The sequence below is a fragment of the Podarcis cretensis genome, assembly GCF_951804945.1.
Source record: "Podarcis cretensis genome assembly, chromosome: Z".
NCBI lineage: Eukaryota > Metazoa > Chordata > Lepidosauria > Squamata > Lacertidae > Podarcis > Podarcis cretensis.
In genome coordinates, this window is record NC_137184.1 from 48,753,850 (window position 1) to 48,779,680 (window position 25,831).

Sequence of the window (25,831 nt, forward strand, 5' to 3'; positions counted from 1 at the left end):
ACATTAAGGCAATCAACTCTTCATTCATGCCTCGCGCTGAGGAAGTAGAGGACTCCCATTTTAAAATGGTGACTGTTTCATTGTAAGCAGCTTCATGATGCCACAGGTACAAGCCCATAAGGGCTGTGCGCAATCAACTTTTGCTGCAAATGAGCAGAACAAGTCCCCTGCCATCCCTCATTTCAGCCCAGGAGACAAGTCAACTGCCTGTGATGAGAATGTGCTGGGAACATCTCAAGAGCACAGGAAATAATATTTTGATGTATGACTGTGCTCACCCAGTGTTGAACGATTTGTTGTATCCTGGCAAGGCAGGGGTTTCCATAGCTTCTAATTAGAGAAAATATGCTTAATATGGCTCTGCTTCCTTCTGCGAGACTAGATGTGCCTCTGAGCTACTCCTGCAGCCCATGTCATCAGGGCCATCTCTCCCATTTCCCTTTGTCAAGTGTTCCTCTGCTTGCCAAACCAGCTTCCATCAATTGTGTCAATTACCAAGGTATAATACAAGCAATCAAGATAGGTATACCATGTAATTATAGACTCGGCCAAAGAGCCTTGGATCTAAAGACACACACACACACACACACACACACACACACACACGGCCCTTAGAACTCTGCCCTTGTAAAACAAAATTTTAAAGCTTGTGCCGTGCAAAGATTGTAAAATGCATGCCCTCCCCTCTTCCTGCCTGCTTCTGCATTGCACAACCAGCTGTGCACTCTTTTCTGCACTCAAAACAACTCCTTGAGCAGAGATGCGCACCGCTGACAGATGAGCGGAGGTGGTGTCTCCATAACCTGAGCATTTTGTGTACAAGAGAGATTTCCTGGAACATGACCTCTTTTCTTGGATCAGAATCCCCTGGCTGGGTTCCAATCGCCCCCGTCCAATTTCCCAGCATTTTAATTGTGGCGGAGCCCCCATGGGAATGGCTGCACATGAGTTGGCTGGCCGGGCGCCTTTGCTGTCACTTGCAACATCTGCTTTTTGTGACTTTACAGATGATGAGTTGAGCAGCCAAGGAAAGTCAGAGAACATCCTGGAGAGCTTGGAGAGGAGCATGCACCCAGAGCTGATGAAGGTAGTCTTGGCGTCTGCATTATCTGCAAATCACGGGGAAAGGGAGGAAGCAGGGACAGGCAAACTTTGCAGCACTCCTGGCCCATAGCAGGAAAAAGCACATGAAAATACACTACACACACACACATATATATAATTTATTTATACCCCGCCCCCCCCAGCCAAGACTGGGCTCAAGGCAGCTAACACCAGGTATAAAAACAATTGATTAAAATACAAATTAAAAACAAGATTAAAATACAACATTAAAATGCCGCCTCATTTCAGTAGAAGCTCAAATAAAAAACTTTTTTGGGGATGAAAACGTCAAATCTTCACCAAGGCCAACTATCCAGACTGGTCCTACATGGGCCAGAAAAAAGCCAGGGAAGTCCCCAAATAGGAGTTCCATCACAGAAGGAGAAAGGAAATAGGAAAGAGGGGAAGGGGATCAAATTGATTCCAAGACAAAGGCCAGGTGGAACAACTCTGTTTTACAGGCCCTGCGGAAAGAAATCAGATCCCGCAGGGCCCTGGTCTCATGAGACAGAGCGATCCACCAGGCTGGAGCCAGTGTTGAAAAGGCCCTGGCTCTGGTTGAGGCTAATCTAACTTCCTTAGGGCCCGGGACCACTAGGGTGTTGCTATATATGGACCTTAAGGTCCTCCGTGGGGCATACCGGGAGAGGCGGTCCCGTAGGTACGAGGGTCCTAGGCCGTGAAGGGCTTTAAAGGTCAAAAGCAGCACCTTAAATCTGACCCTGTACTCCACTGGAAGCCAGTGCAGCTGGAAAAGCACTGGGTGAATATGCTCCCATGGCAGAGACCCCGTGAGGAGCCTCGCTGCAGCATTCTGCACCCCGGAAACTGGAGTTTCTGGGACAGCTTCAAGGGCCGCCCCGCGTAGAGCAAATTACAGTAGTCAAGCCTGGAGGTGACCATTGCATGGATCACTGTGGCCAGGTTGGGGCGGGAAAGGTAAACAAGGGTAGCAAAATGCCTCAACAGCCAGCAGACAAATCATTCATAAAAAGTAATGTGGAATTACCGGTAAATACAATATGTTGCTCTGAATTTCTCAGACCCAGGCAACTCCAATCACCTGCATGTTTTTCCCACCCAGAAAATGAGAAGCAACTCTGTTCTGTCTCTGCACTGCTCACCAAAAGCCACCTCTGGGTGGTGACACTTTCTCTCCTTCCTCTGACCTTTTCTGTTTCAGTATGGAAGGGAAACTGAGCAGCTGAACAAGCTCAGCCGGCATGATGGGAGACAGAACCTCTTCTCCTTTGATCCAGAAGTTCAGGTAACCCCTTCAGCAGCTGTGACAGCACCTTGCAGGAGGCTCCGAGGTGTTTCGCTCAGTGGAAAACTGCACCTCCTGTCTGTCGTGTGTCTTGAAAAGCCTTTGGTTCTTCTCCAGTGGGAGGAATTAAAATGTACTCCCAGGGATAGCTACCTTCCACCCGGCTCTCACATTCACAGAATTGCTGCCTTCATTTGTTTTAATTAAATCAATTTACAGTGCAATCCATTGCATATTTACTTTGAAGGAAGTCATGCTGCTTACTGAGGAACTTATTCCCTAGTGAGTTTGTACGTAATAGTCATGATTAGGGATACTGGAGAAATTCACTCCTCATTTTGAGACAGACATGGGTAACTTCTCAAAATGCAGCCATCTTTCAGGAATCGACCTTCTCCTAAATGGTTTGAGAAAGTTGTGAGCAAAATGCAAATATGATATTCTTCTTTCCTTAGAGGTTAGATTTCTCTGGAATTGAACCGGACGTGAAACCTTTCGAGGAGAAATGCAGCCGCCGTTTCCTGGTGACTTGCCACGCCCTGACCTTCAACCTTCTTGCCCACCTGAGCGACCAATCCGAGGGCCCACCCACAAACGTACGCATAGGCTGTCATCCTCCAGGGATCAAGTGCTTTTATACATTGTTGGAGAACCTCCAGAAATTATCTGCTGAAGTCTTCCATGTAGTCAGCTATATTAATTTCAACCAGGGGTTGTTAAACTGTGGCCCTTACACATCTCCATCTCCCTCCATACCCAGGCAGCATGGCCGACAGTCAGGAATGATGGGTGTTGTACTCCAACAGCATGAGGAGGGCACCCACCGGTTCACCCAGTTAAGACAGGTAGTCCCTGCTCTTCAATGTTGCAGCTCACAGAACAGGCTGTGAAAATAGCTAGAATGTGTGTAACAATAGAAACAACCTACTAAACAATTCAAGAGATAGCTAAAATCAGCAATCAAATTAATTTTGTTAAGTTGGTGTGAAAATAATCAGCATTCGCCAAAAAGATACGATTGGGCACCAAGCAAGAAGCATTTCAAAGCCAGAAGGTCCCGATTGTGGGCTTCTCATAATGAGCATCTGGTTGGCCCCTGAGAAAAAAGGACGCTGGATGAATAATGGGTCCTTGGCCTGATCCAGCAGCCAGGCTCTTCTTGTGGTCATATGAGAGGGGTTTTTTTCTACTTTTTAAAAACAGGCAGGGAGGGATGTGGGGAGACAATGTCTTCCTTGCCACCACTAATGCTATCCATTATCCCCACCTGCCATATTTGTCCAATTCCCCCTTTTCAGCGAATTGGTATTTATTGGTGATGGGGAGGGGTAGTACCTCTGCTGGGGGCCGCATCCTTTTCCTTCTGGGGTTTTGGCCATCTTTGGTCCCCACCCTGCATGTGACAATGGTCACAACCGGGGAACAACTTCAACTAGCTGGCTAAATCAGGTGAGGGGAGTCTATTGGTCTCCAACCCTCAATGGGTTAGGGACTTCCTTGCATGCGAAGGCAGGCTCTGGCAGATTGAATGGACAAGTGGGTCCAACAGTCAAGAAGGTGGTTTGTGCATGTGCTGTAGAGGGAAGTGAGAGGCAGATGGGGCTCGTCCACCTGGGAAGGGAGCCCATCTAGGAGATGGGAAACTCTGGTCCAACATAAATGTCTGCTGCCTTGTGGGATATCTTTGGGAAAAGAAAAGGCTAAGGAGAGAACCCTACACAAATCCAGAGTGGCATCCCAGCAACGGTTGGGTGGTACCTGGTACACCTCCTTCCGGCTACTCCAGAGCCAAAGGTATTGCTCTTCTTCCTTTTGGACCACATCAGTGAGACCGTGAGGGGGGTCTTGTCATCTGGGCAACCCAGGACCTCTATACACACTTCCCAGGCTTGCACCCTAGGGAGGTCACTTTGGTGCTGCTCACACAGTGGTTTGACTTCAGCCCCAGAGGTGCACTCCATTGTCTCTCAACACAGACAGATGCCAACAAAAATTATTGTGATGCTGTAGGGGAGTTTCAGTGAGAGTTTAGCACCACCTTGTGATCAAAGGCAAGAACTGGGGGAGCTCTTCACTTGAGGGAAGCGAAGAGCTCCCCCAATTCAGCTTTCTTCTCTCCCTTCGTCAAAGTGCTTGTTTGTCCTCAAGTTCCTTTCTCACTTTCATAGGAATCTATGGCCACCAACTTGGATGGCTTTAAAAGAGGGCTGGACAAATTCACAGAGGCTAAGGCTGTGAATGGTTTCTTACACGGAGGACTCTGCTCTGCTTTTGGGGTCTTCTGAATCCTGAAAATTGCAGGAGAGGGGTGTGGGTGCTCTGGCACTTAGTTTCTGCTTCCTGGTTTCCTACAGGCATCCTATGTCGCCACAGTGGGAGCAGGATGTTGGACGAGATGAGCCTTTTCCCCTTCTTATGCTCTTTCCTCCATTGCTAACCCCCAACCTCCAAAGGCACCCAGAAAATAGCCTCAATCCCTCAATTTAATCAACAACTTTGTGTAGGAGATGGCAGTTCTTTAGAAGTTGTAGATGCATAAATAACGTAAATAAACGTAAATAAATGTGGCCGTTTCTTTTCCAATATCCAGGTGGAGCCATTCTTTCTCAGCCTTGCCCTGTTTGATTTGAAAAGCTGTTGCAAGATTTCAGCTGATTTCCATGTGGACCTGAACCCCTTGCCTGTACGGGAGATGCTGCCCAATGATTCTGCCCAGGACTCCAAGAACAACAGTGCTAGCAGCCACTTTCTTCATGGAATACCTGAATCCTGCTTGCGCTATGTAAAGCAAGTAAGGAACTCACTGTTTTATGCATGTCAGAGGATGGATAAAAACAATCTGGCTATGAACAAATGCACACTGGAGCTTCAGGATGGTGATGCTGAACTTTTTAGGGCTGGGCTGGTTTCAGCAAGGGGGGTGGGCACCTCCCGACACCAGATTGGCCTCCAGGAAGGTGGATGTGTGTTATTCCTGGCTACTTTATGGAAGAAAAGTTTGGTGTAATGCACAACCTGAATTGTTGTTGTTGTTGTTAATATGCTGTCTGTCTGACTGGGTTGCCCCAGCCACTCTGGGCGGCTTCCAACAAATTAAATCATAGTAAAAACTTCCCCAAAGAGGGTTGCCTGCCTTCAGATGTCTTCTAAAAGTCAGATAGTTGATTATTTCCTTGACGTTTGACCGGAGGGCCTTGCACATTGCAGGCACCACCACTGAGAACTGAATACCACCATTGGCCACAATTCCCTGGTCAAATAGAGAAGTGTTGCTGTGTCTTTTCAGGCAATCATATAACCAGCCTCCTTTTTTTCTGGTGGGCTTAATCACTCCAGCATAATCATCCCACTTCCTTTCTCCTTTCTCTTTGGGCACTGGGTTGCACCTCCCTGAATTATCTCACTCTACCGCCCAGCATATGTTGCTGTGCTCTGTTGAGTTGCCAGGTGGCTCCTCCCCAACGGAGTGGATCTGCGCAGCCTGTTTTGTGCCTTTGTCCACAGAACTGTGTTGCTTCTAGGACCTCACACTCTGCTCCTTTTTTGTGTGTCAAGGGGATCTTCTCTGTGACAAACCCACACCCAGAGATTTTCCTTGTTGCTCGGGTGGAGAAGGTGCTCCAAGGAAGCATCACACACTCTGTGGACCCCTACGTCAAGACCTCCGATCCCACAAAGGTACGTTGAGCCACAACTAGGTGAAATCATAATGCTGTAGGACTCGAAAGAGCTTCCATCTTTTATTACTTTGGGGTTTTCAAGACTTGGTTTTTGTTTTGACTTAAATCCACACCTCTGCCTTGTTCCTTGCCTTACAGACCGCTCAGAAGGTCCACAAGGTGGCAAAACTGGTGTGCAGCCGCCTTGGCCAATACAGGATGCCCTTTGCTTGGGCTGCCAGGTCAGTCTGTGTGTTTGCTTGACTTTGCTGCCTCTGGTTTCTGCATTTTAGGGTTGGGAAACCCCAGGCCTGCAGAACAAATGCAGCCCTTGAGCCCTTCCTGTCTGGCTGTCCAAACACTCTCCATAGTCTCACTTCACATCCTTCTCGCTGGCCGGAATATCTCACTGGACTCTGATAATGCATCCTGCTTGCCTGGATAAGAATAAAGAGGGGAGTTTGAGTGAATGTAGAAACTAGACAAGGGTAAAATGCATATCCATTGCTCTGACCACTTTAAACTCTAGCCCTGCCAAACCTGGACAGTTGCCCCAAGGGGAATGTGGGCTATGAAAGGTTGCACGCCCCAGTGCATATCCTAGCAAGTGGAAAGGGTAGGGTTCAAGCAATGTTGTTGTGCCACAGAGAGGGTTTGCTGCAGAGGATTTGAAGGGCTTGGGCAGGGTTGGCTGAAATTGCAGCTGGGATTGCACCCATACTTCAGATTGGGGTGGGGAACCTCTGGCCTGCAAGCAGGCCTGCAACTTGGTTCAGGAGGCCTTTTCCCTGGAACCACACTCCCCTGCCCACCAGCTGACAGGATGCACAATGTCATCGGATGGGTGGGGTTGGTTATTGCATTGGCAGTACATGCATCTCTTCCCTTCAGGGAACAGGGGCGCACCTAGCTGAAGCAGCAGAATCCTTTTGTTCAGGAAGGGGTTTGCATCAGAATCCCCTGCTGGAATGAAGGGGCGCGAGAAAGTGTTGTTTCAGTAGCATCTTGCAATGTGCTTTGAAGCCCTGACTTCAGACCTTCTTCGAAGCACCTTGTGCCTGATGTTATTGTGACACCGAGTTATTGACAGGCAGGCGGCTCCACCCACCTGTCAAATTTGGCCCAGGAGGCCGATCCTGACAATAATCTGGCTCATGGAGCCAAAATGGTTCTCCACCTCTTCCTCAAACTGTGTTGCACCAGATGTTTGGTTCTGGGAGCATCTTTTCTCCCTACCCAAGAATTCTCCTGATAACGTTCTTTCTCCCAGAAGTCTGCTTCCTCAGGCAGCACCCAGTATTACCTGCTGGGTCTAGAATAAGGCCAAAGGAAGATCTTTCCATATCCTCATTTGTTCAGTGTTTTAAAAGAGTCTTCTAGAAGACTCCAAGCAGAATGCTGCCTGCTCAAGTCCCAGTCAGTTGAACTTCCTCCTGAAAGCCTCTGCCTGGTGCTTCCTTGACACTTCTTCTTCTTCACGGCCACACGCCCAGCTTCATCTGTGCCACAGTTCTCACGGCAGCTGTTTGTAAAAGATGCTGAATATTGAATGCCTGCAAGTCTTATAATTTAATTGCAATTTGATCTTTTGGCCTGAAAAAAGAAAAGAATTGGGGCAGGCAGGGAGCACACCTGACCAATTAATAGTGAAGACTGGAAAAATGCCAGGCTCAGAGCTGTAATGACAAACTGACATCTTGAATATACTTGGACGCATGGATTTCCATGGGGCATTTAAATTTCTGTGGCCAAACAAGGTGCCTCTCTTCCCAGAGGGCAGGGTGTTGTCGTTGCTACCTTTTCCCCAGACTGGGACTCAAGGCAGCTTACACAAATTAAAAAAACACACTAATAAAACACTAAAAGCATATAAAATATAATAATTAAAAAGTAATTAAATTCTAATAGAATTAAGACAGTATTAAAAACATCTATTTAAAAACTGATAGTAAAAACAGTACAGCACTCTTAAAAGCCCTTTCCTTAAACCCCCCCCCCAAAAAAAAACCACCGAATGCAGTCAGTTCCCAAGAGCCTGACAGAATGAAACAGGCTTTACCTGTCAGCAGAAGGACAAGGAGGGAGCCAGTCTAAGCTTCTCCAGGAAGGGAGCTGAGAAGTCTGGGAGCAGCCACCAAGAAGGCCCTCCGTCACGGCCTTACCAAGCGTTCATGGGAGAGGGGTGGAACCGTGAGATGGGCCTCCCCTGAAGATCTCAGAGCATGGAAAGTTTTACATGGGAGAATACGGTCTTTCAGATAGCCTGGGCCTAAGCTGCATGGGGCTTTACTGTTTTAATTGTTCTAGAGTTTGAGCTCATTGCAGGACTCAGAGTGGGGAATAGGGAGGTTCCTGCCTTTATAGTGCTGGAGGTGTAGAAATTCAGAAAATGATCTTGGGGGCTGCTCTTACAAGGTGGCCCTTACACATCAGCTTTCCCCGACCTGGTCTTGTCTACATGTTTTGGACTCCCAGCTCCCATCAGCTGTCCTGGATGGGGGAAGATGGAGCCCCTCAAGGTAGAGGGCACCAGGTTGATGAAAGTGTGAGGAGGTCATGGAATGGTAATCCAGCTGAGAAGCAGGTTGGCTGCAGGGAAGGTGAATGAACACAGGAACATAGGGAGCTTACACTAAGTGGGACCCTTGACCCATCAAGCTCAGTTTTGCCTGCACTGACCGACAGCAGCTCTCCAGATTTTCAGGTTATGCTGCGGATTTTACCTGGGCCCTTCTACATGCAAAGCAGTTGCTCCACTATTGAACTTCGGCCCTAGAGGAGCGGCTTGAACATACGCTTAAATTTTCAGTGTTTCTTCCCGATCTCTGTGTATTTCCTTAGTAAAAACCCATTTCTAAGTTTGTGCCCCTTAATCATGAGGACTGGCACCTTCTGCCTGTAGTGGTCCTGACGATTAAGCCCAGATGTGGGAACCTCTGGCTGCCCAGGTATTACTGGGCTACAGCTGGGCTATCTGGGACTGCCATGAAATGCAGCCCATAACATCTGGCAGCTACCAGCTCAGCTCCAGCTGAGCAGAATTGCTCTAGGCATCTTCAGAGGTGGATATTTTTGCTTTCTTTGAGTACAAAGAACTATCAGGGCTTTCCAGCCGATGATAGTGGTTTCTTTGGGGGCACATTTGCTAAGACACAGCAGAGCATGAACAAGGTATTTAAGTAGTGCAGCCCTGTATGCAAAGCCCTTTAGGTCTCAAAACACCTACATTGGCTCCCAGTACATTTCTGAGCACAATTTAAAGTGTTGGTGCTGACCTTTAAAGCCCTAAACGGCCTCGGTCCAGTATACCTGAAGGAGCGTCTCCACCCCCATCGTTTTGCCCGGACACTGAGGTCCAGCACCGAGGGCCTTCTGGCAGTTCCCTCACTGCAAGAAGCCAAATTACAGGGAGCCAGGCAGAGGGCCTTCTCGGTAGTGGCACCCGCCCTGAGGAATACCCTCCCACCAGATGTCAAAGAGAAAAACAACTAGCAGACTTTTAGAAGACATCTGAAGGCAGCCCTGTTTAGGGAAGCTTTTAATATTTGAAGTTTTATTTTCATAGAATCATAGAGTTGGAAGAGACCACAAGGGCCATCGAGTCCAACCCCCTGCCAAGCAGGAAACACCATCAGAGCACTCCTGACATATGGTTGTCAAGCCTCTGCTTAAAGACCTCCAAAGAAGGAGACTCCACCACACTCCTTGGCAGCAAATTCCACTGTCAAACAGCTCTTACTGTCAGGAAGTTCTTCCTAATGTTTAGGTGGAATCTTTTTTCTTGTAGTTTGGAACCATTGCTCCGTGTCCGCTTCTCTGGAGTAGCAGAAAACAACCTTTCTCACTCCTCTATGTGACATCCTTTTATATATTTGAACATGGCTATCATATCACCCCTTAACCTCCTCTTCTCCAGGCTAAACATGCCCAACTCCCTTAGCCGTTCCTCATAAGGCATTGTTTCCAGGCCTTTGACCATTTTGGTTGCCCTCCTCTGGACACGTTCGAGTTTGTCAGTGTCCTTCTTGAACTGTGGTGCCCAGAACTGGACACAGTACTCCAGGTGAGGTCTGACCAGAGCAGAATACAGTGGCACTATTACTTCCCTTGATCTAGATGCTATACTCCTATTGATGCAGCCCAGAATTGCATTGGCTTTTTGTTTTTAATGTTCTGTTGAAAGCTGCCCAGAGTGGCTGGGGAAACTGAGCCAGATGGGCAGGGTAGAAATAATAATAATAATAATAATAATAATAATAATAATAATAATAATAATTTAGTTTATTAGTAAACCAAGTGTAGCCCACCCGAGGGTACTTTTAGGAAGAGCCTGACCCCTAGTGGCTTGAAAGCAAAAATTTCACCTAAAGCAACAGGACTCTAGTTGGTATCCATCTGCCTCAAAAAAAGAACAGAGTTCAGCTCCAGTGGCAAAGTTAAACCAGTGGAGAATTGGAACACCAGCTGTGGCTGCAGAGATTGGTAACTCATAACGGCTCCCCCCCCTGCCCTGCGTTGTTTTTGCTGTGTTAGCAGCAGCAAAATGACCTCCCTGGGCTCAAGCCTAGGCTGAGTGTATGGAGGTCTCTGGCAGAGCCAGACACACTCTGCCTGAAAAGTACAGTCTAATGATCACAAAAGGATGGGGAACCTGTGCCCCCCTAGATGTTTCTGGGCTTTGCCAATGGCTCTGCAGTCTGTGACTCATGGGAGTTGGAGTCCAGCAACATCTGAAGGGTTTTTTTGCAAGTTCCCCATGTCCGTTCTATTATTATTACTATTATTGAGACTTTTAAATAACTTCTCAACCTAAAGGTCTTCAAGCAACTTGCATGTTTTAAAGCATCAACATAAACACATCATGTCATTAAAACAACCCCTCTAAAAGCCACAGGAAGCTTTGGCAGCACACTAGTAACAAAACAACATCATCTCAGTCTGCCAAAAGCCTGATAGGAAAAGGTACAGTAATTCTTTTCCTGGTGCTGAAAATATGTCCACAAAAAGGGACCAGGTGGACCTTGCTAGGGAGAACATCCACAGATGGGGAGCCACCAGTTCAAAGGCCCTGCGCCATTTTCTCCTCCCTCTGATCTTCCAGCATGTTCTCTTTTAAGCCGTATTTTCCCAGAAACGGGAAGCCTCAAAAGCATTGCTCTGATCTCACAGGAAAGGCACTGTTGGGAATATTAAGGGAGGGCAAAATATCAATGCATTGTGCAGCCTCACGGGCCTTCTGCTTTCCTTTTGCCATTCCCCAGACCTGTCTTCAAAGACTCCCAGGGCACCTTGGACCTTGAAGGGAAGTTCTCCCCCATCTATAAGCAAGACAGCAGCAAACTCTCTGCTGAGGATCTCATGAAGTTGTTGGCAGAGTACAAGAAGTAAGTGTCAGCTGCCAGATGGGCAAGGATCTGTAAACGCTTGTAAAGGGGAGATGGGTCTGGAGAGGATGTTCATATCTTTGAATCTAGGCATTGCCAGATTTGGTTGTGTTATCTAATGGAAGAGTGAGGAGTGCAGAATTTCAGAATCGGGTTGGAACACTTTATTTATTTAATAAATAAATTTATATCTCTCCCTCCATCCTAAAGGAACCCAGGGTGGCAAGCATATCAGCATTAAAGCAGTACAGGGTAAAGGTAAAGGGAGCAGGTGGCGCTGTGGTCTAAACCACTGAGCCTCTTGGGCTTGCTGATCAGAAGGTTGGCAGTTCAAATCCGCATGACGGGGTGAGCTCCTGCTGCTTTGTACCAGCTCCTGCCATCCTGGAAGTTCTATAGCATACCAATGTGAGTAGATAAATAGGTACTGCTGTGGCAGAAGAGTAAATTTATGGAAACGAGTGCCAGAGGGCACAGTGTTTTACATGCACTACCACTCATCACAGTGTCCCGTTGCACCAGAAATGGTTTAGTCCTGCTGGCCACATGACACGGAAAGCTGTCTGTGGACAGACGCCGGCTCCCTTGGCCTAAACGCGGAGATGAGCACTGCACCCCATAGTCGAATTTGACTAGACTTCACTGTCCAGGGGTCCTTTAGTTTACAGTTAAAAATAAAATATCAACATATTTAAAGCAGCTGAAAACGTTCACATACTCTCAAAGTTGTGAATTTCCTGGCTGCTAGGAAGCAGTATCTTCTAGCCACCAAATGCCTGGATAGACAGGGAGGTTTTTAAATTCCTCCTGAAAGTTAATAAAGAGGGACAGGTTCACTTTGCTGGGCAGGGCAAAGTGGGGAACCATCACCAGGCAGAACCCATTTGGCCATGGACTCAGTGCCAACTGGGCATCACCCAGCAACAGGCTCACCTTCAGAAATCCAAAGCTGATCCCCACACCATTCACAGGTCACACATCCAATGCTGGCCTAGCCCTCCCTAGGATACAGTGGTACCTTGGGTTACGGACGCTTCAGGTTACAGACGCTTCAGGTTACAGACGCTTCAGGTTACAGACTCCGCTAACCCAGAAATAGTACCTCGGGTTAAGAACTTTGCTTCAGGATGAGAACAGAAATCGTGCAGCGGTGGCGCAGCGGCGGCAGGAGGCCCCGTTAGCTAAAGTGGTGCTTCAGGTTAAGAACAGTTTCAGGTTAAGAATGGGCCTCCGGAATGAATTAAGTACGTAACCAGAGGTACCACTGTACTCATGTGACAGGATACTCCTCCTCCCTACCAGAAAAATCCCTGCACATAGAAAGCCAGAGTGCCAGGGAGATAAGGTGTGGGTAAAGCCTGACAAGCTCCTGCCATAAGGCAGTGACAGTTTCATCACAGGATCCTCAGCCTGCAGTGACCCAGCCCAGGCACAGCTTGACCCCCTCAGCCAGAAATGGGTCTTCTTTACTACAGATTCATTAGGCAGGAGGCCAGGGTATTTCCCGCCCCCCAGTTGTTTTTGTTTTCATCCACCTGACCCAAGAGCTGGACTCTTAGAAAAGTCAGTTTGAACATTTCCCCCTCCAGATGCACTACAACTGTTGGACTACAACTCCCATCAGCGCGAGCCAACATAACCAGTGGTCAGGGATGATGGGAGGGATGCATATTGGCTACCTCTAATTGAGAACAAACTATTGGTGCCATTATAGGCACAAAATAGGAAGTAACTAATTGAACCAGAGTTCTCAAAGGGAGGGGCGAGGGAGCACGTCAGCCACAGGCTCATTCATAAAATGCCAAAACATGATTTGGAAGATGGGGAGCATTAGGGTCTGAACCAGCTCTTTTGGGATTCTGCTTGTGGGATTAGAGGGATCACTGTACTCTGGGCTTGTCGATGTAAGACAAAGTTTTTGAATGTTCTTTTTTGGGGACTCGGTTAATTTGGTCCTCTAGCTAAAGAATCACCTGAATTATTTCCAGCTGTCTTGTACAGTTTCTGTCCTGACTTTTTGTTCTGTCTTTATTTCCTTGCCTCTTTATCTTGCAGACCAGAAAAGACAAAACTCCAAGTGATACCCGGCCAATTGAATATTACACTAGAGTGCATTCCACTGGAATTTGCAAGTAAGGAACTAATTTTTAATAATAATTGCCTTAAAGCCTTAGTACACACAGTCCCAGTCCACTAGGCTGGGTCCCATTCTCAGGCATGATATTGCTAGTCCAAGTCTCAGAATCTCTGACACACTACAGGTTCCTGCAGGTTCTCCCAAAATTCTCACAGTTTCATCACAAATATTACTAGGGGTTCCAGGTGAAGATGGCGACAAGTAAGTCTACTTGTCTTTGAGCTCTGCGGTCTGTTCTAGTTTTAATTTGTTTTTATTCTGAATAATTTTAAAGTCATTTGGCTCAGCAGTGTTAATTGCAATATACAGGCAAGGAGGATATCTGTTTTTATCCCTTTTACATTTATGTGGGCTTAAAAGCCATACAATTTAACTGGGCAGGCACTGAGATATCAGCTGTTTTGGCTTAGCATTTAGCTGATAAGGAATGGTTGGTCACTTCATCTTGCCCAAAGGGTAGTCTGCAGTTTTAACAATTTTAGCATAATTACCACATGATGTTGTTGTTGTTGTTGTTGTTGTTGATGATGATGATAATGATAATAATAATCATGGTGTGATGATGATGATGATGATGATGATGATTAATAATAATAACCCTTCAGGCTGGGTTTCCCCAGCCACTCTGGGTGGCTTCCAGCAAAATATTAAAATACAATAATTCATCAAATATTAAAAGCTTAACTAAGCAGGGCTGCCTTCAGATGTCTTCTAAAAGTCAGATAGTTGTTTATTTCTTTGACATCTGGTGGGAGGGTGTTCCACAGGGTGGGTGCCACTACTGAGAAGGCCCTTTGCCTGGTTCCCTGTAACTTGGCTTCTCACAGTGAGGGAATTGGGCTGGTGGGCTGAACGATGGGGGTGGAGATGCTGCTTCAGGTATACTGGGCCAAGGCATAGACCTGCAGTTCTTCAGATAAATGGTACAGAACTCCATTGCCAAATTTAGCCCAGAAATATTTGCTGGACTATTGTGACTCAGCAACTGGAGAAGGGAACTTCTACACGACCAAGGTCTCTTGTCTAAACAAACAGTGGAGGGAATCTTTCACAGAATCTTTCACAGAATGAACACATTGGAAGAGGAAGTTTCTGGCTGTGAATACAATAATCAGCACACTAGTCAAGTTAATGGAGAGAGGAATTTTGATTGTAGCCCCGCAGATACGAACCACCAGCAAAGAAACTGAAGCTAGTGGTGGTTTGAAGGTAATCAGGACTAGAATAGTTCTGAGCTTGATAAGTCCCTATTGGATACAGCAACTAAACAATTAAGGAGCAGCTATCAAGGTTGGAACTTGAGTTCGGAAACTTGCTTTTACAGCAATACGAATGCTAAAGAAATGGACTTGGAAGAGTAGTTTTGTTTTCTTAGACAAACCCCTTCAGGACCAAGACCATAGCTAGTGGGAGACACTAGCTCACTACCTTCCAAGGGAATGATTTTTATGGGAATGATTAGGGAGGCATGAGAGCCTATATTATTTAATGATATCCTTCCTAACTTGCGCTAGCAAGTTCCATATTCTAACAAAGTTCCAGACATCCTCCTTTTAAAATTATGCAGCGACCAGCTTGTTGCTGACTCATCTGAGTCTTACTATTAAAGATTCCTTCCTGGTAAAATCCCTTCTAATCCCTCTTAAAAAGAAGAAGCACTAGAATCTGATTCACGTTAATATAAAAGTAGTTTACTTACAAATTCATTCACGTTCACAGACATATCCCTGAATCATAGAATCATAGAATCATAGAGTTGGAAGAGACCACAAGGACCATCGAGTCCAGCCCCCTGCCAAGCAGGAAAACACCATCAGAGCACTCCTGACATATGGTTGTCAAGCCTCTGCTTAAAGACCTCCAAAGAAGGAGACTCCACCACACTCCGTGGCAGCAAATTCCACTGTCAAACAGCTCTTACTGTCAGGAAGTTCTTCCTAATGTTTAGGTGGAATCTTCTTTCTTGTAGTTTGGAACCATTGCTCCGTGTCCGCTTCTCTGGAGCAGCAGAAAACAACCTTTCTCCCTCCTCTTTGTGACATCCTTTTATATATTTGAACATGGCTATCATATCACCCCTTAACCTCCTCTTCTCCAGGCTAAACATGCCCAGCTCCCTTAGCCGTTCCTCATAAGGCATCGTTTCCAGGCCTTTGACCATTTTGGTTGCCCTTCTCTGGACACGTTCGAGTTTGTCAGTGTCCTTCTTGAACTGTGGTGCCCAGAACTGGACACAGTACTCCAGGTGAGGTCTGACCAGAGCAGAATAGGTAAAGGTAAAGGTACCCCTGCCCGTACGGGCCAGTCTTGACAGACTCTGGGGTTGTGCGCCCATCTCACTTAAGAGGCCAGGGGCCAGCGTTGTCCGGAGACACTTCCGGGTCACGTGGCCAGCGTGACATCGCTGCTCTGGCGAGCCAGAGCCGCACACGGAAACGCCGTTTACCTTCCCGCTGGTAAGCGGTCCCTATTTATCTACTTGCACCCGGAGGTGCTTTCGAGCTGCTAGGTTGGCAGGCGCTGGGACCGAGCAGCGGGAGCGCACCCCGCTGCAGGGATTCGAACCGCCGACCTTTCGATCGGCAAGCCCTAGGCACTGAGGCTTTAACCCACAGCGCCAACTGTGGTGCCCAGAACTGGACACAGTACTCCAGGTGAGGTCTGACCAGAGCAGAATACAGTGGCACTATTACTTCCCTTCATCTAGATGCTATACTCCTATTGATGCAACCCAGAATTGCATTGGCTTTTTTAGCTGCCGCGTCACACTGTTGGCTCATGTCAAGTTTGTGGTCAACCAAGACTCCTAGATCCTTTTCCCATGTACTGCTCTCAAGCCAGGTGTCACCCATCTTGTATTTGTGCCTCTCATTTTTTTTGCCCAAGTGCAATACTTTACATTTTTCCCTGTTAAAATTCATCTTGTTTGTTTTGGCCCAGTTCTCTAATCTGTCAAGGTTGTTTTGAAGTGTGATTCTGTCCTCTGGGGTGTTAGCCACCCCTCCCAGTTTGGTGTCATCTGCAAATTTGGTGTCATCTGAAGGCAGGCTTGGGTTACATAACAACTAGAACTATTCCATAAAGAAGTGAGTCCCAAGTGACTGTGACTAAGCAGTCACTTCTCCAAACACACAGCAATGGAGAACACACACAGATCAGACATGGAGGTTGTGTGCTCCTCCATGCTAGTAAAACAGACCACACCCTCTTCAAGTCTGTCCAGCTCAGGAGGAAACAGGAAGTCTTCTCCTGAGTGGGACAAAACATCCCCTAGCATGTCCACTGTAGGAATGTTGTACTTGACAGCAGTTTTACATCCCACAATTTTGGCCCTTCACCTAATCTATTTTGTTCAAGTGTCTTTTATTTTGTATTTTATTTTATTTTGTTTCAGTGTCTTTTGCTCCAGATTGGCACTTCACATTTCCTTCCCTACAGCACAGATAAGGGGAAAAGGCAGTGAATGGTGGAAAGGGGAACAAGGGGGAAAGTCCAAATTCCAATGATGATTCTTCTAGGAAGAGGTGCCCAGATGATCTGTGGCTGGTCACTCATAACTGGCCAGCCGAATAATGTAAATAGAACTTGAATTTCAGGCAGGAATTCCAGCCATTGTAGGGGCTTCCCCAGATTTAGGAAATGCCAGTCTAGTTGTGACCAGAGCTTCAGTATTGAACTAACATCAGGATCCTGATGCATGGGATAAATTTTAGTCTTCATCATAGAGTCATGGAATTGTAGAGTTGGAAGGGACCCCAAGTGTAATATACTCCAACCCCCTGCAATACATATTAATACATATGTTTGCTGACAGAGAGCTGCTATTTGAATTAAAATGTTGTCTAAATACCTCCCTCCCCCGCACCCAAATGGCAAGTTTGATATCCATTCCTCATACTTGCTTATAGAGTTATAACTCTTTTCATCCAGGCCTCGTCTTCCTGGGCCAGATAGAAGCGGCCTGCCTGCCAGGCAAGGGGCAAGTCCAATAATAATCACAGCCGCTGGTCTCAGGTTCTGAGCAGCCTTGGATTATAAATACATTTATAATAAGCAGTGAGTCTCCTGCTTTGATTTTGTTTTTAACAACACAAATAGGATTGCCTTGGGTTACCTTTCCTTCCTTTTCTTCTGAGCCTCCAGAGGGCATATATATATATTCAGTTAATAATGATGATAATAATAATAATAATATAGAGACACACCAGCTAGTCCCCACAAGTTATTCTGTAAAGAGAGAGGGAATCTGCTTTAGCCATTGTTTGCTAGTATGGTGACTTCAGCCATAAAAGAGAAATTAAGCTACCAGACAGCTGTGATAACTTTTATTGCTGTGGCTGTCTGATGCAGAGCTAGCAGGGGAAGAAATCCACATAAATATGGTCTCCCTGATGTCCTCCTGTGCTTTGCTCTCCAGAGGGCTGAGCACAGTTCAGCAACATAAGCTGTGGTTTTGCTCTTGGTTTGGGCTATGAACATAATTAGGGTTAAGGCAGCAACTATGCTTGTTGCTGATTCTGGTTAAGCATCATATACATGCTAAGTAAACTGTGGTTAGAGCTATCTCCTTGCTTTCAGGGTGACAAGTAGTTATTGTGAATGTCTCCTTATATAAGTCCTAAGAAATGGGGAGGCTGATAGGCTGAGTCACCATAGGTTTGCAATCTTAATCAGGGTTAAGGTAGCAAACCATGCCTGGAGCTAACCATGGTTAAATGTTGCATCTTCACAAGGCCTATATGACCCAAGTTAAAGGTACCTTTTCTTTTGCTGTTGCATTATGTGAAAACAAGATACCAACCTTTGCTTCCCCTCTAGACTGTGTCACGGCCTCTTACATTCCCATCAAGCCCTTTGAGATGCAGGGCCAGGATGACAGCATTACGGTCGAAGTGGAAGAGTTTATCCCTGAGATCGCCAAGTACTGCTACCCTTTCACCATCTACAAAAACCAGCTCTACGTCTATCCTTTGCATTTGAAGTATGACAGCCAGAAAACATTTGCCAAGGTAAGCTTGAAAACAACAGAGCCAGGCCCACAGATTTATTTATTTATTCATATTTGCAAGTTTGAAATGTAGCTGAAGAACAATTCAGTAGCATTGAGCAGGGAGTGGAACCGCATTGTGGAATGGATGGGGGAAATGCAGTCGTATCGGACCGTGCTGTTCTGGTGCCACAGCAAGGCAGGTCAGGACTTGAAGCACCATGGATAGCTCCAAGTGAGTGACTTGTTTTGAAAGAGGCCCAAAGCAACATTTCTAGCCTTTGCTGCCAGATTACCTCTCCCAGGCAAAGTCCCTTACGGGAAAACTTGATTTCTTCAAGGGACAACCCTCTGACCTGAAGATGAGACTTTTCTCCTATGTTCCAAAGCTCTGTGTGGGACATCCGTCCCATGTGATACAGAAGCTGCAGTTAGTGCAGAATGCTGTGCCACAATTAGTGACAGGAGTGAGACTGTCAGCATATGAAACCTTTGCTGGGAGACCTCCACTGGTTGCTGATTTGCTGCCAAACCTAGTTCAGGTTGAATCTGTTAGAATATAAGGCCCTTGACAACCTGAGATATTGTCACGGACTAGTTGCAGAAGAATGTTGGGAACCCTCAAGGGAAGAAACCTCAGAGCTCGAGGAGTGGTAGTGGGAGAACAATGAGTGGTCACAGGGAGAAGAAGCAGAAGATGGGGAAGAGAAGGTGTCAGAAGCTGAAGAGGTAACAGGGTTTAGTGAGCAGTGAGAATCTGTGGCAGATAGAAGTCCAGAATCAGAGGCAGAAGCTGAAGCAGGAGAGGACGGAGGCAGAGAGGAGTCTGGCTGGTGAAGAGTCATGAGTATCTCCCCCTCCTGCTGAAACAAGCTCCCCTCTTCCCTGGTCTCCCAGAACCAGGAGAGGCATGAAGAGGGCAGAAGAGAAGCTAGCTTCACGCAGGTACAATCTCAGATTGCATGGGGAAAACCCTGGAGAGAAAGGGACTTAGACATCTGTTGGAAGGTGGGGACCTTCAGTCTCAGCAACTGCTGCATGGGGTCAAGACCAGATACGGGTTGCTGGGCTCAGACCTGACACTCCTTTGCAGATCATGTTTTTGCTAAGAAACAGTTAACTCCAGCTTGCTCTGTGTAGTTTCCTTCTGGCTTGCTCCTGTAAGATAATCACCCTACTCGAAATATGCTCACTCAACCAATCAATCTGCAAAACTGGCACTGTTACAAGTGCCACAAATCAATATTTTTGAATGGCAGCACCCACACTTTGGAACTCCCTACTTATTGACATCATAAAGGCACAAAAAACAATCATTAAAAAAATTCAAAAAACCACCAGCCCCAGCTGGCATGACCAATGGTCAGGGTTGATGGGAACTGTAGTCCAGCAACACCAGGAGGGTACCAGGTTTGGGGGTGGTTGTCATAAACCCTTGGAAGCAGAGACAGGATTAGCAGATTTTACAAAATCTATTATTAAACAAATAATTAAAAAGTGGGTTCAGCCTGTTAAATTTGCAATAGTGGAGCTAGAATCTTGTGGAGCAGAAATGTATATGTATGTGTTTGAGTGTGTGCACACAATCACAAAATCAGTTTTGGTTTGGGGGAAGGGTAGGGAAAGATGGATCTGTGCAAGAAAACATTTTCTCTGAATCCAACCGTTCTCCCAACTACATGTAGGCAAGGAACATTGCTGTCCGCATGGAATTCAAAGACTCTGATGAAGGGGACGCCAGAGCTTTAAAGGTAAATTTCCAGTTGCTCTTCACTCAGGTCCTGCTTGTGGTCTTCCCATTGGTGCCCCTGGTTGGCCCCTGTGAGAACAGGATGCTGGACTAGATGGGGCTCCTTTGGCCTGATCCACCAGCCAGGCTCTTTTTACATGCTTATGCTCAGAGCATGTGAGGGGCAGTGAGGTTGGCAAACCTAGATTGCAACCTTTGGCCATGCTGTTACATCACTGCTAAACATGTATGGCCAATTCATTGCATGACCAAACAATGCCCTTTTAGGTGTGTTCCTCTTACCATCCCTATATTTCTGTTATCTCTTGCAGTGCTTCTATGGCAAGCCTGGGGGGCCCCTCCTGACATCAAGCACCTACACTTGTGTGTTGCATCATAACCAGAATCCAGAGTTCTATGATGAGGTAAGAGAAAAACCCAACACATCTTCTCTGAGGAATTTAAGCATGAGAAAAGGGGCTTGAGTGACTTGGCAGAGTTTTCTGGAAGCGCAGGGAAGTCATAACAAAATGTGGTATTCGCTAGGGAGTCGACATTCACAGTTTGCATTCTAAGTTGGGTCAACTTTCAAATGCTTATATGTGAATTCTTTATTTGTTAGATAAATGTATAACCTGCTCTTTGTTTAAAAACAAATCCCAGATTGGGTTACAGTAGAGACAGTATAATAGCAGATTGCATCTAAAATGTGTTCAGAGGTGACCCATTAAAATCACTGGGTCTAGGTTAATGGCATTAGGATCATTGGGTCTCTTCCAGAAGATAAATTCGATTCAGTTAGCTGTTGAAATTTGGCTTACTGAAGTTGCACTTTCCAAGAGAATACAAGGGCTGAAATGCAGCCACTGTCCTAGCTCCCCACTGCTCTGAATTTTGCAGTGCACACCTGCAGCCAAGCGGTGTGTCTGGAAATGCAAAATTACTTGTGTGAAGGGTGCATATGGATTGTTGGGTCAGATTAGTCATATTGATTTGTATGCTGTTTGGAGGGATAGATCACTGTATTGTGCCGTATGTATGATAAAAGGGAGACACACCTGGGTGAAGGTGTCCTCCTTTGCTTGTCCCTGTGCTGGTTTAAGTTTGTTGGTTAACTTTTCTAATAGGGCAGTTTCCCATACGTTTTGATACCAGCGTCCAGTGTCTAGTTATGATGTTTCTAGCTGCTGAGAGTAAGTGACTTGTTATGTGAATGTGCATTGTTGTCTTGGAATATATTTAACAGGGAAAATTCTGGAGTTGCTTCTATTACTTGTTTTGTTATTTTGCAGATTTCCTGCACCAATGATATAAAAAAGGATTGAATTTTGTGGCATTCCCACCACATGTGGAAGCATGTGCGTGTGGAGGTGCAGCCTCTGTAGCATTCAGATGAAGTTCCCGAGTGTATTGGCACCAGCTTCTGTTGTGTTAGGTATCATCTGTACAGCGAGTTCTCTTCTTTTGCCTGAGATGGATTTAAATGGTGGTTTAGACCACATTTTTGACCATTGGGTGGAGTTTATTTCATATCCTATGTCATGCTCCCATTGATCTTTTATTGTGGTGAAGGGGTTTGTAGTGTCTTGGAGTAGTATTTTATATATTGTAGATGCCACCCTTTTGCTGTGACCTTCTGTTCTTAGGAAGAATTTTTCAAAGTTAGTTAGCTGCCTGGTGGCTGCTGCTTCCGTTGCTGGGTTGTTCAAGAAGGTGTGTAGTTGGTGATGGGTCAGCCAGAGTATTAAAGTATCCCTTAGTTTGCCTTGTATTCCCCATGTTGATATGGGGTTGTCATTTTTGTAAAAATTGGTTAGGCAGTATAAGCCTCTAGCTTGCCAGGTCTTTATTTGGATGCTTTGGGATGCCTGGTGCAAGAGTGGGCAGTGGGCCTGGGGAATTAGTGGGGGTGGGAATGGGGCCAGTTTTCCTGCTTTCTCCTTGCGTGCTTTAAACATAGACAGTGTGAACCTGTTTAGTGTTGTGGGAATTTTCCTTCATTTGTTTTGCAGGAATGGATACTCTGCAGTGGAGGCCGTTTTTTGTTGTTTCTATCTCCATGTGCACCCATTGTTTTGTTTCACCCTCTAGGAAGTATGGGATTATATGTTGCACTTGGTAAGTGATGTGGTATAATTCTGTGTTGGGGATTCGCCATCCTCCTTCTGAGGAGGGGAGGTGCAGAGATTTGGAGTTTGTTCATGGCTTCTTGTGTGAGAAGATAAATGGGTGTAGTTTTTCTGCTACTTACAGACTTGGGTTGGAGGAATCCAGATTGGAAGGGTTTGGAAAAGGTAGCTTAGCTTCAGGAGAGTTTTCATTTTAATCATGACTATTTTGTCTGGGAGGGTAAAGTTGGTTTTACTCCATCTCTTCAGGCCTTTGTTGATTTTCTTTCAGAGATTGATTGTTTTGAGGGTATAGTTTGTTGAAGTTTCTAGTTATTTGTACCCTATGGTATCTAAATTTGGTGTGGCAGAGTGTTATTTTTGTGATGTTAGTAAATTCTTTCAGGCTATGTTGAAGTGCATAGCCTCAGATTTTGTGAAGTTCTCCTGTAGACCTGACATCATTGCGGAGGTGTCAATATCTTTGGTTAATGTGGTTGGTGTGTTTATGGGGTCTGGGGTTGTGACCAACAGGTCATCTGCAAAGAGCCCAAGTTTGTAGGTTTTGCCTTTTTTCCACCCCCTTGATATCAGGGGCTGTTCATATTTGGGTTGCTTAGGGTTCAAAGGTCAAGATGAATAAAAAGAGGGACAATGAACATCTTTGTTTTGTGCCTCTTCGAATTTCTACGTTGTTGGTATCCAGATTGTTGATTCTGATTTTCACTGAAGACTTAGAGTAAATTTGTTAAAGGATTTGTAGGAAGTTATGGCCGAATTTCAAGCTGGTTAATACTTCTATTAAGTATTTCCATTCAAGACAATCAAAGACTTTAAGGATGTCTAGAGACATGACCATCAGTTGGAGTTTGGTTGCTTTGCTGTGTTCTGTCAAGTTTAGTGGCCTATGACCATCAGCTATGAGTCTTGTCGGACCTGTACTCTGCCTGGTAGGCTGGCCACTTCTACCTGGCCCAGGCGGGCAGGGACCAAAGACTGTCTCCAAGGCTGCTCAGTGCCTGAGACCATCGGCTCCTGGGTGCCACCTACTTTCTGCCTCTCTCATGTCCTCGGGTGCCTCCACTGTTGCTTTTGGAGACTAAAGCTATTGTTGACAAATGTGACACCTAGGGCCAGGCAATGTATTGCTCATCCAAAACTGGTTTGAAGTCCACATCGTGGCAACAGTTTCATATTTGATGTTGCGATATATCGTGAATCATGATATGTATGCTCTATGTAAAAAGTCTCGATGTGGGAAAAACCATGAGGCTGGTCCTCACTTCTCTCGTGATTCCTGCTGCCCCTGTGACTCTCAGCCTCTCCCTCACTTCCGCAGGGGGTAGTGAAACACAAGAGCTAGAGCTGAAGGAAACAGCCTATCCAAGAACTTTCCTCAGCAAAATAGATACCACGGGCTTCTTGTTTTAAGCGTAGACTCCAGGCTGGTATGTGGTTGAGGGAGGCACCGGTCTGAACCAGTTATTTACTTCTGAGTTAACAACAACAACAACAACAACAACAACAACAACAACCATGCCCTGTTGTTTAAGCCTTTTTCCTCCCTTCTCCCCTTCTTTCTCTCCGTGTCTGTTTCTCCCATGTGTCTGTTAGGGAACATTCTCTCACCTTGCCTCTGATAACTATGCTACTAATTACTTCTACAGGTCTAATTTTAGAGAACGCATGCTAATTTTAAATTTATCTGTATCTAAAGTAACAGTTGTAACCAGTGATGCAGCATGGGTTTCTCGCATCTGGGGTGGACCAAGTGTTGTGCCCTCCTTGTGGACGGGGAACTTGGAGTGGAGACGCACGCTGGGAGGGTGCGCATGGAGCCCTCACAGAGGGTGAACAGAGCCTATGGGGATCTGGCCATAAACTTTTCTCGGAGACCGCCCCCGCAGCACAGACAGGAGCATTAAAATAAGCTGCTTTCAAAAGTTTGGGGTGGAAGAGGGTTGCTGGTGGCCTCTAGCTTGTCTGCCTTCTCTTCCTTCCCTATCCAGAGACATTATGGGAAAACTCATTGGGTGTCTGCATGTCCTTTCCAGTTACTCAGCAATTAAAAAAAAAAAAAACCATTAAAAATGGGAGGGCAAATGGTCTGGGCATGCACCTAGGAGTTGCATGAGGTTGCCATGGTGCCACACTGGGAACTCCAGGTGGCCATTTTGTCCAGAATATACACATAGCCAAGTGTTGGCTGTGTCCCTAATATGGTTCTCTTGCATTTGCAGGTGGAATGCAGATAAACAATGAGAGAAATGTTCTTGTATAAGAATGCTGTTTGAATGTGCACAACACAGTGTGACTTAAAATGGCACAATGGGTGAAGCATCAGGGCTTAGATTGAAATATTTTGAAAGTAGGCCATGCTGGAAATAGATGTCCATTGGTACTGAGTAAATGCCAATATTCTCCCAGGCTGCAGAATAGAAAGAGAGAGAAAGGAAGCAGGGTTATTCTATCACTGCTCCTCAGAGCTGCTTTTGGGTTTCCCGCATCTGTCACCTAGCAGCAGTCGTTCCATCAAGCTCCCTGCACTTTTTTCACTCCAACTGGTCATTATAACCTTAAGAACTAGTGCCTGAGCTTATTGCTTTCCTCCTTCCTCCTCATTCCCTTTTCCTTTTATGTCCTGTCTTTCAGATTTTTTTTCATTGATCTGTAAAACTGTTTTGAAAGCCCTTTGGCTCCCATACGTCCATGCTGGAAGTGTATATTTTGCCGAATTTCCTTTAAAATAGCTCAAAAACTTTATTTATTTAGCCCAAAACAAAAAAAAAGTTAAATAACCTTGCCAAAAAAACTCAACTTTTGTGTCCAGACTTCCACTTTTTGAAATATGGCAACCCAACTAAAGGCTGGGATAAAACAATTCATAAATAAATAAGTCAATGTACTGCACATATCCCTAATATATTCTGGCCAAGTCTTCACCTCCACTTTTAGAAAAGTCACCAGCTGAAAGTGGAAACACCCAAAGAATTAAATAAAGGTAAAGGTACCCCTGCCCGTACGGGCCAGTCTTGCCAGACTCTAGGGTTGTGCGCTCATCTCACTCTATAGGCCGGGAGCCAGCGCTGTCCGCAGACACTTCCGGGTCACGTGGCCAGCGTGACAAGCTGCATCTGGCAAGCCAGCGCAGCACACGGAACACCGTTTACCTTCCCGCTGGTAAGCGGTCCCTATTTATCTACTTGCACCCGGAGGTGCTTTCGAACTGCTAGGTTGGCAGGCGCTGGGACCGAACGACGGGAGCGCACCCCGCCGCGGGGATTCGAACCACCGACCATGCGATCGGCAAGTCCTAGGCGCTGAGGTTTTACCCAGAGCGCCACCCGCGTCCCTCAAAAATTACCGGTAAATAGACAATAAATAAACTTCCCCCCATTTATTTCAGTTGCCTATTTCCTCGTAAATAAAATTCAGCAAATAAAATTCAACACAAAT

At 46.0% G+C, this 25,831-nt stretch overlaps 1 protein-coding gene across 4 annotated transcripts in view; it reads left to right on the forward strand.

Moving 5' to 3' along the window:
• The window catches only part of DOCK11 (dedicator of cytokinesis 11), a 163,748-nt gene that overhangs the window by 39,979 nt on the left and 97,938 nt on the right, over positions 1 to 25,831 (forward strand). For all 4 annotated transcript variants that reach the window (XM_079962611.1, XM_079962609.1, XM_079962608.1 and 1 more), the window contains exons 9-19: positions 1,008 to 1,087; positions 2,288 to 2,371; positions 2,827 to 2,967; positions 4,962 to 5,162; positions 5,927 to 6,049; positions 6,190 to 6,272; positions 11,292 to 11,414; positions 13,470 to 13,546; positions 18,370 to 18,560; positions 20,224 to 20,289; positions 20,600 to 20,692. In XM_079962611.1, coding sequence (XP_079818737.1) covers positions 1,008 to 1,087; positions 2,288 to 2,371; positions 2,827 to 2,967; positions 4,962 to 5,162; positions 5,927 to 6,049; positions 6,190 to 6,272; positions 11,292 to 11,414; positions 13,470 to 13,546; positions 18,370 to 18,560; positions 20,224 to 20,289; positions 20,600 to 20,692 — 1,262 coding nt within the window. The remainder of the gene's footprint in view (positions 1 to 1,007; positions 1,088 to 2,287; positions 2,372 to 2,826; positions 2,968 to 4,961; positions 5,163 to 5,926; positions 6,050 to 6,189; positions 6,273 to 11,291; positions 11,415 to 13,469; positions 13,547 to 18,369; positions 18,561 to 20,223; positions 20,290 to 20,599; positions 20,693 to 25,831) is intronic.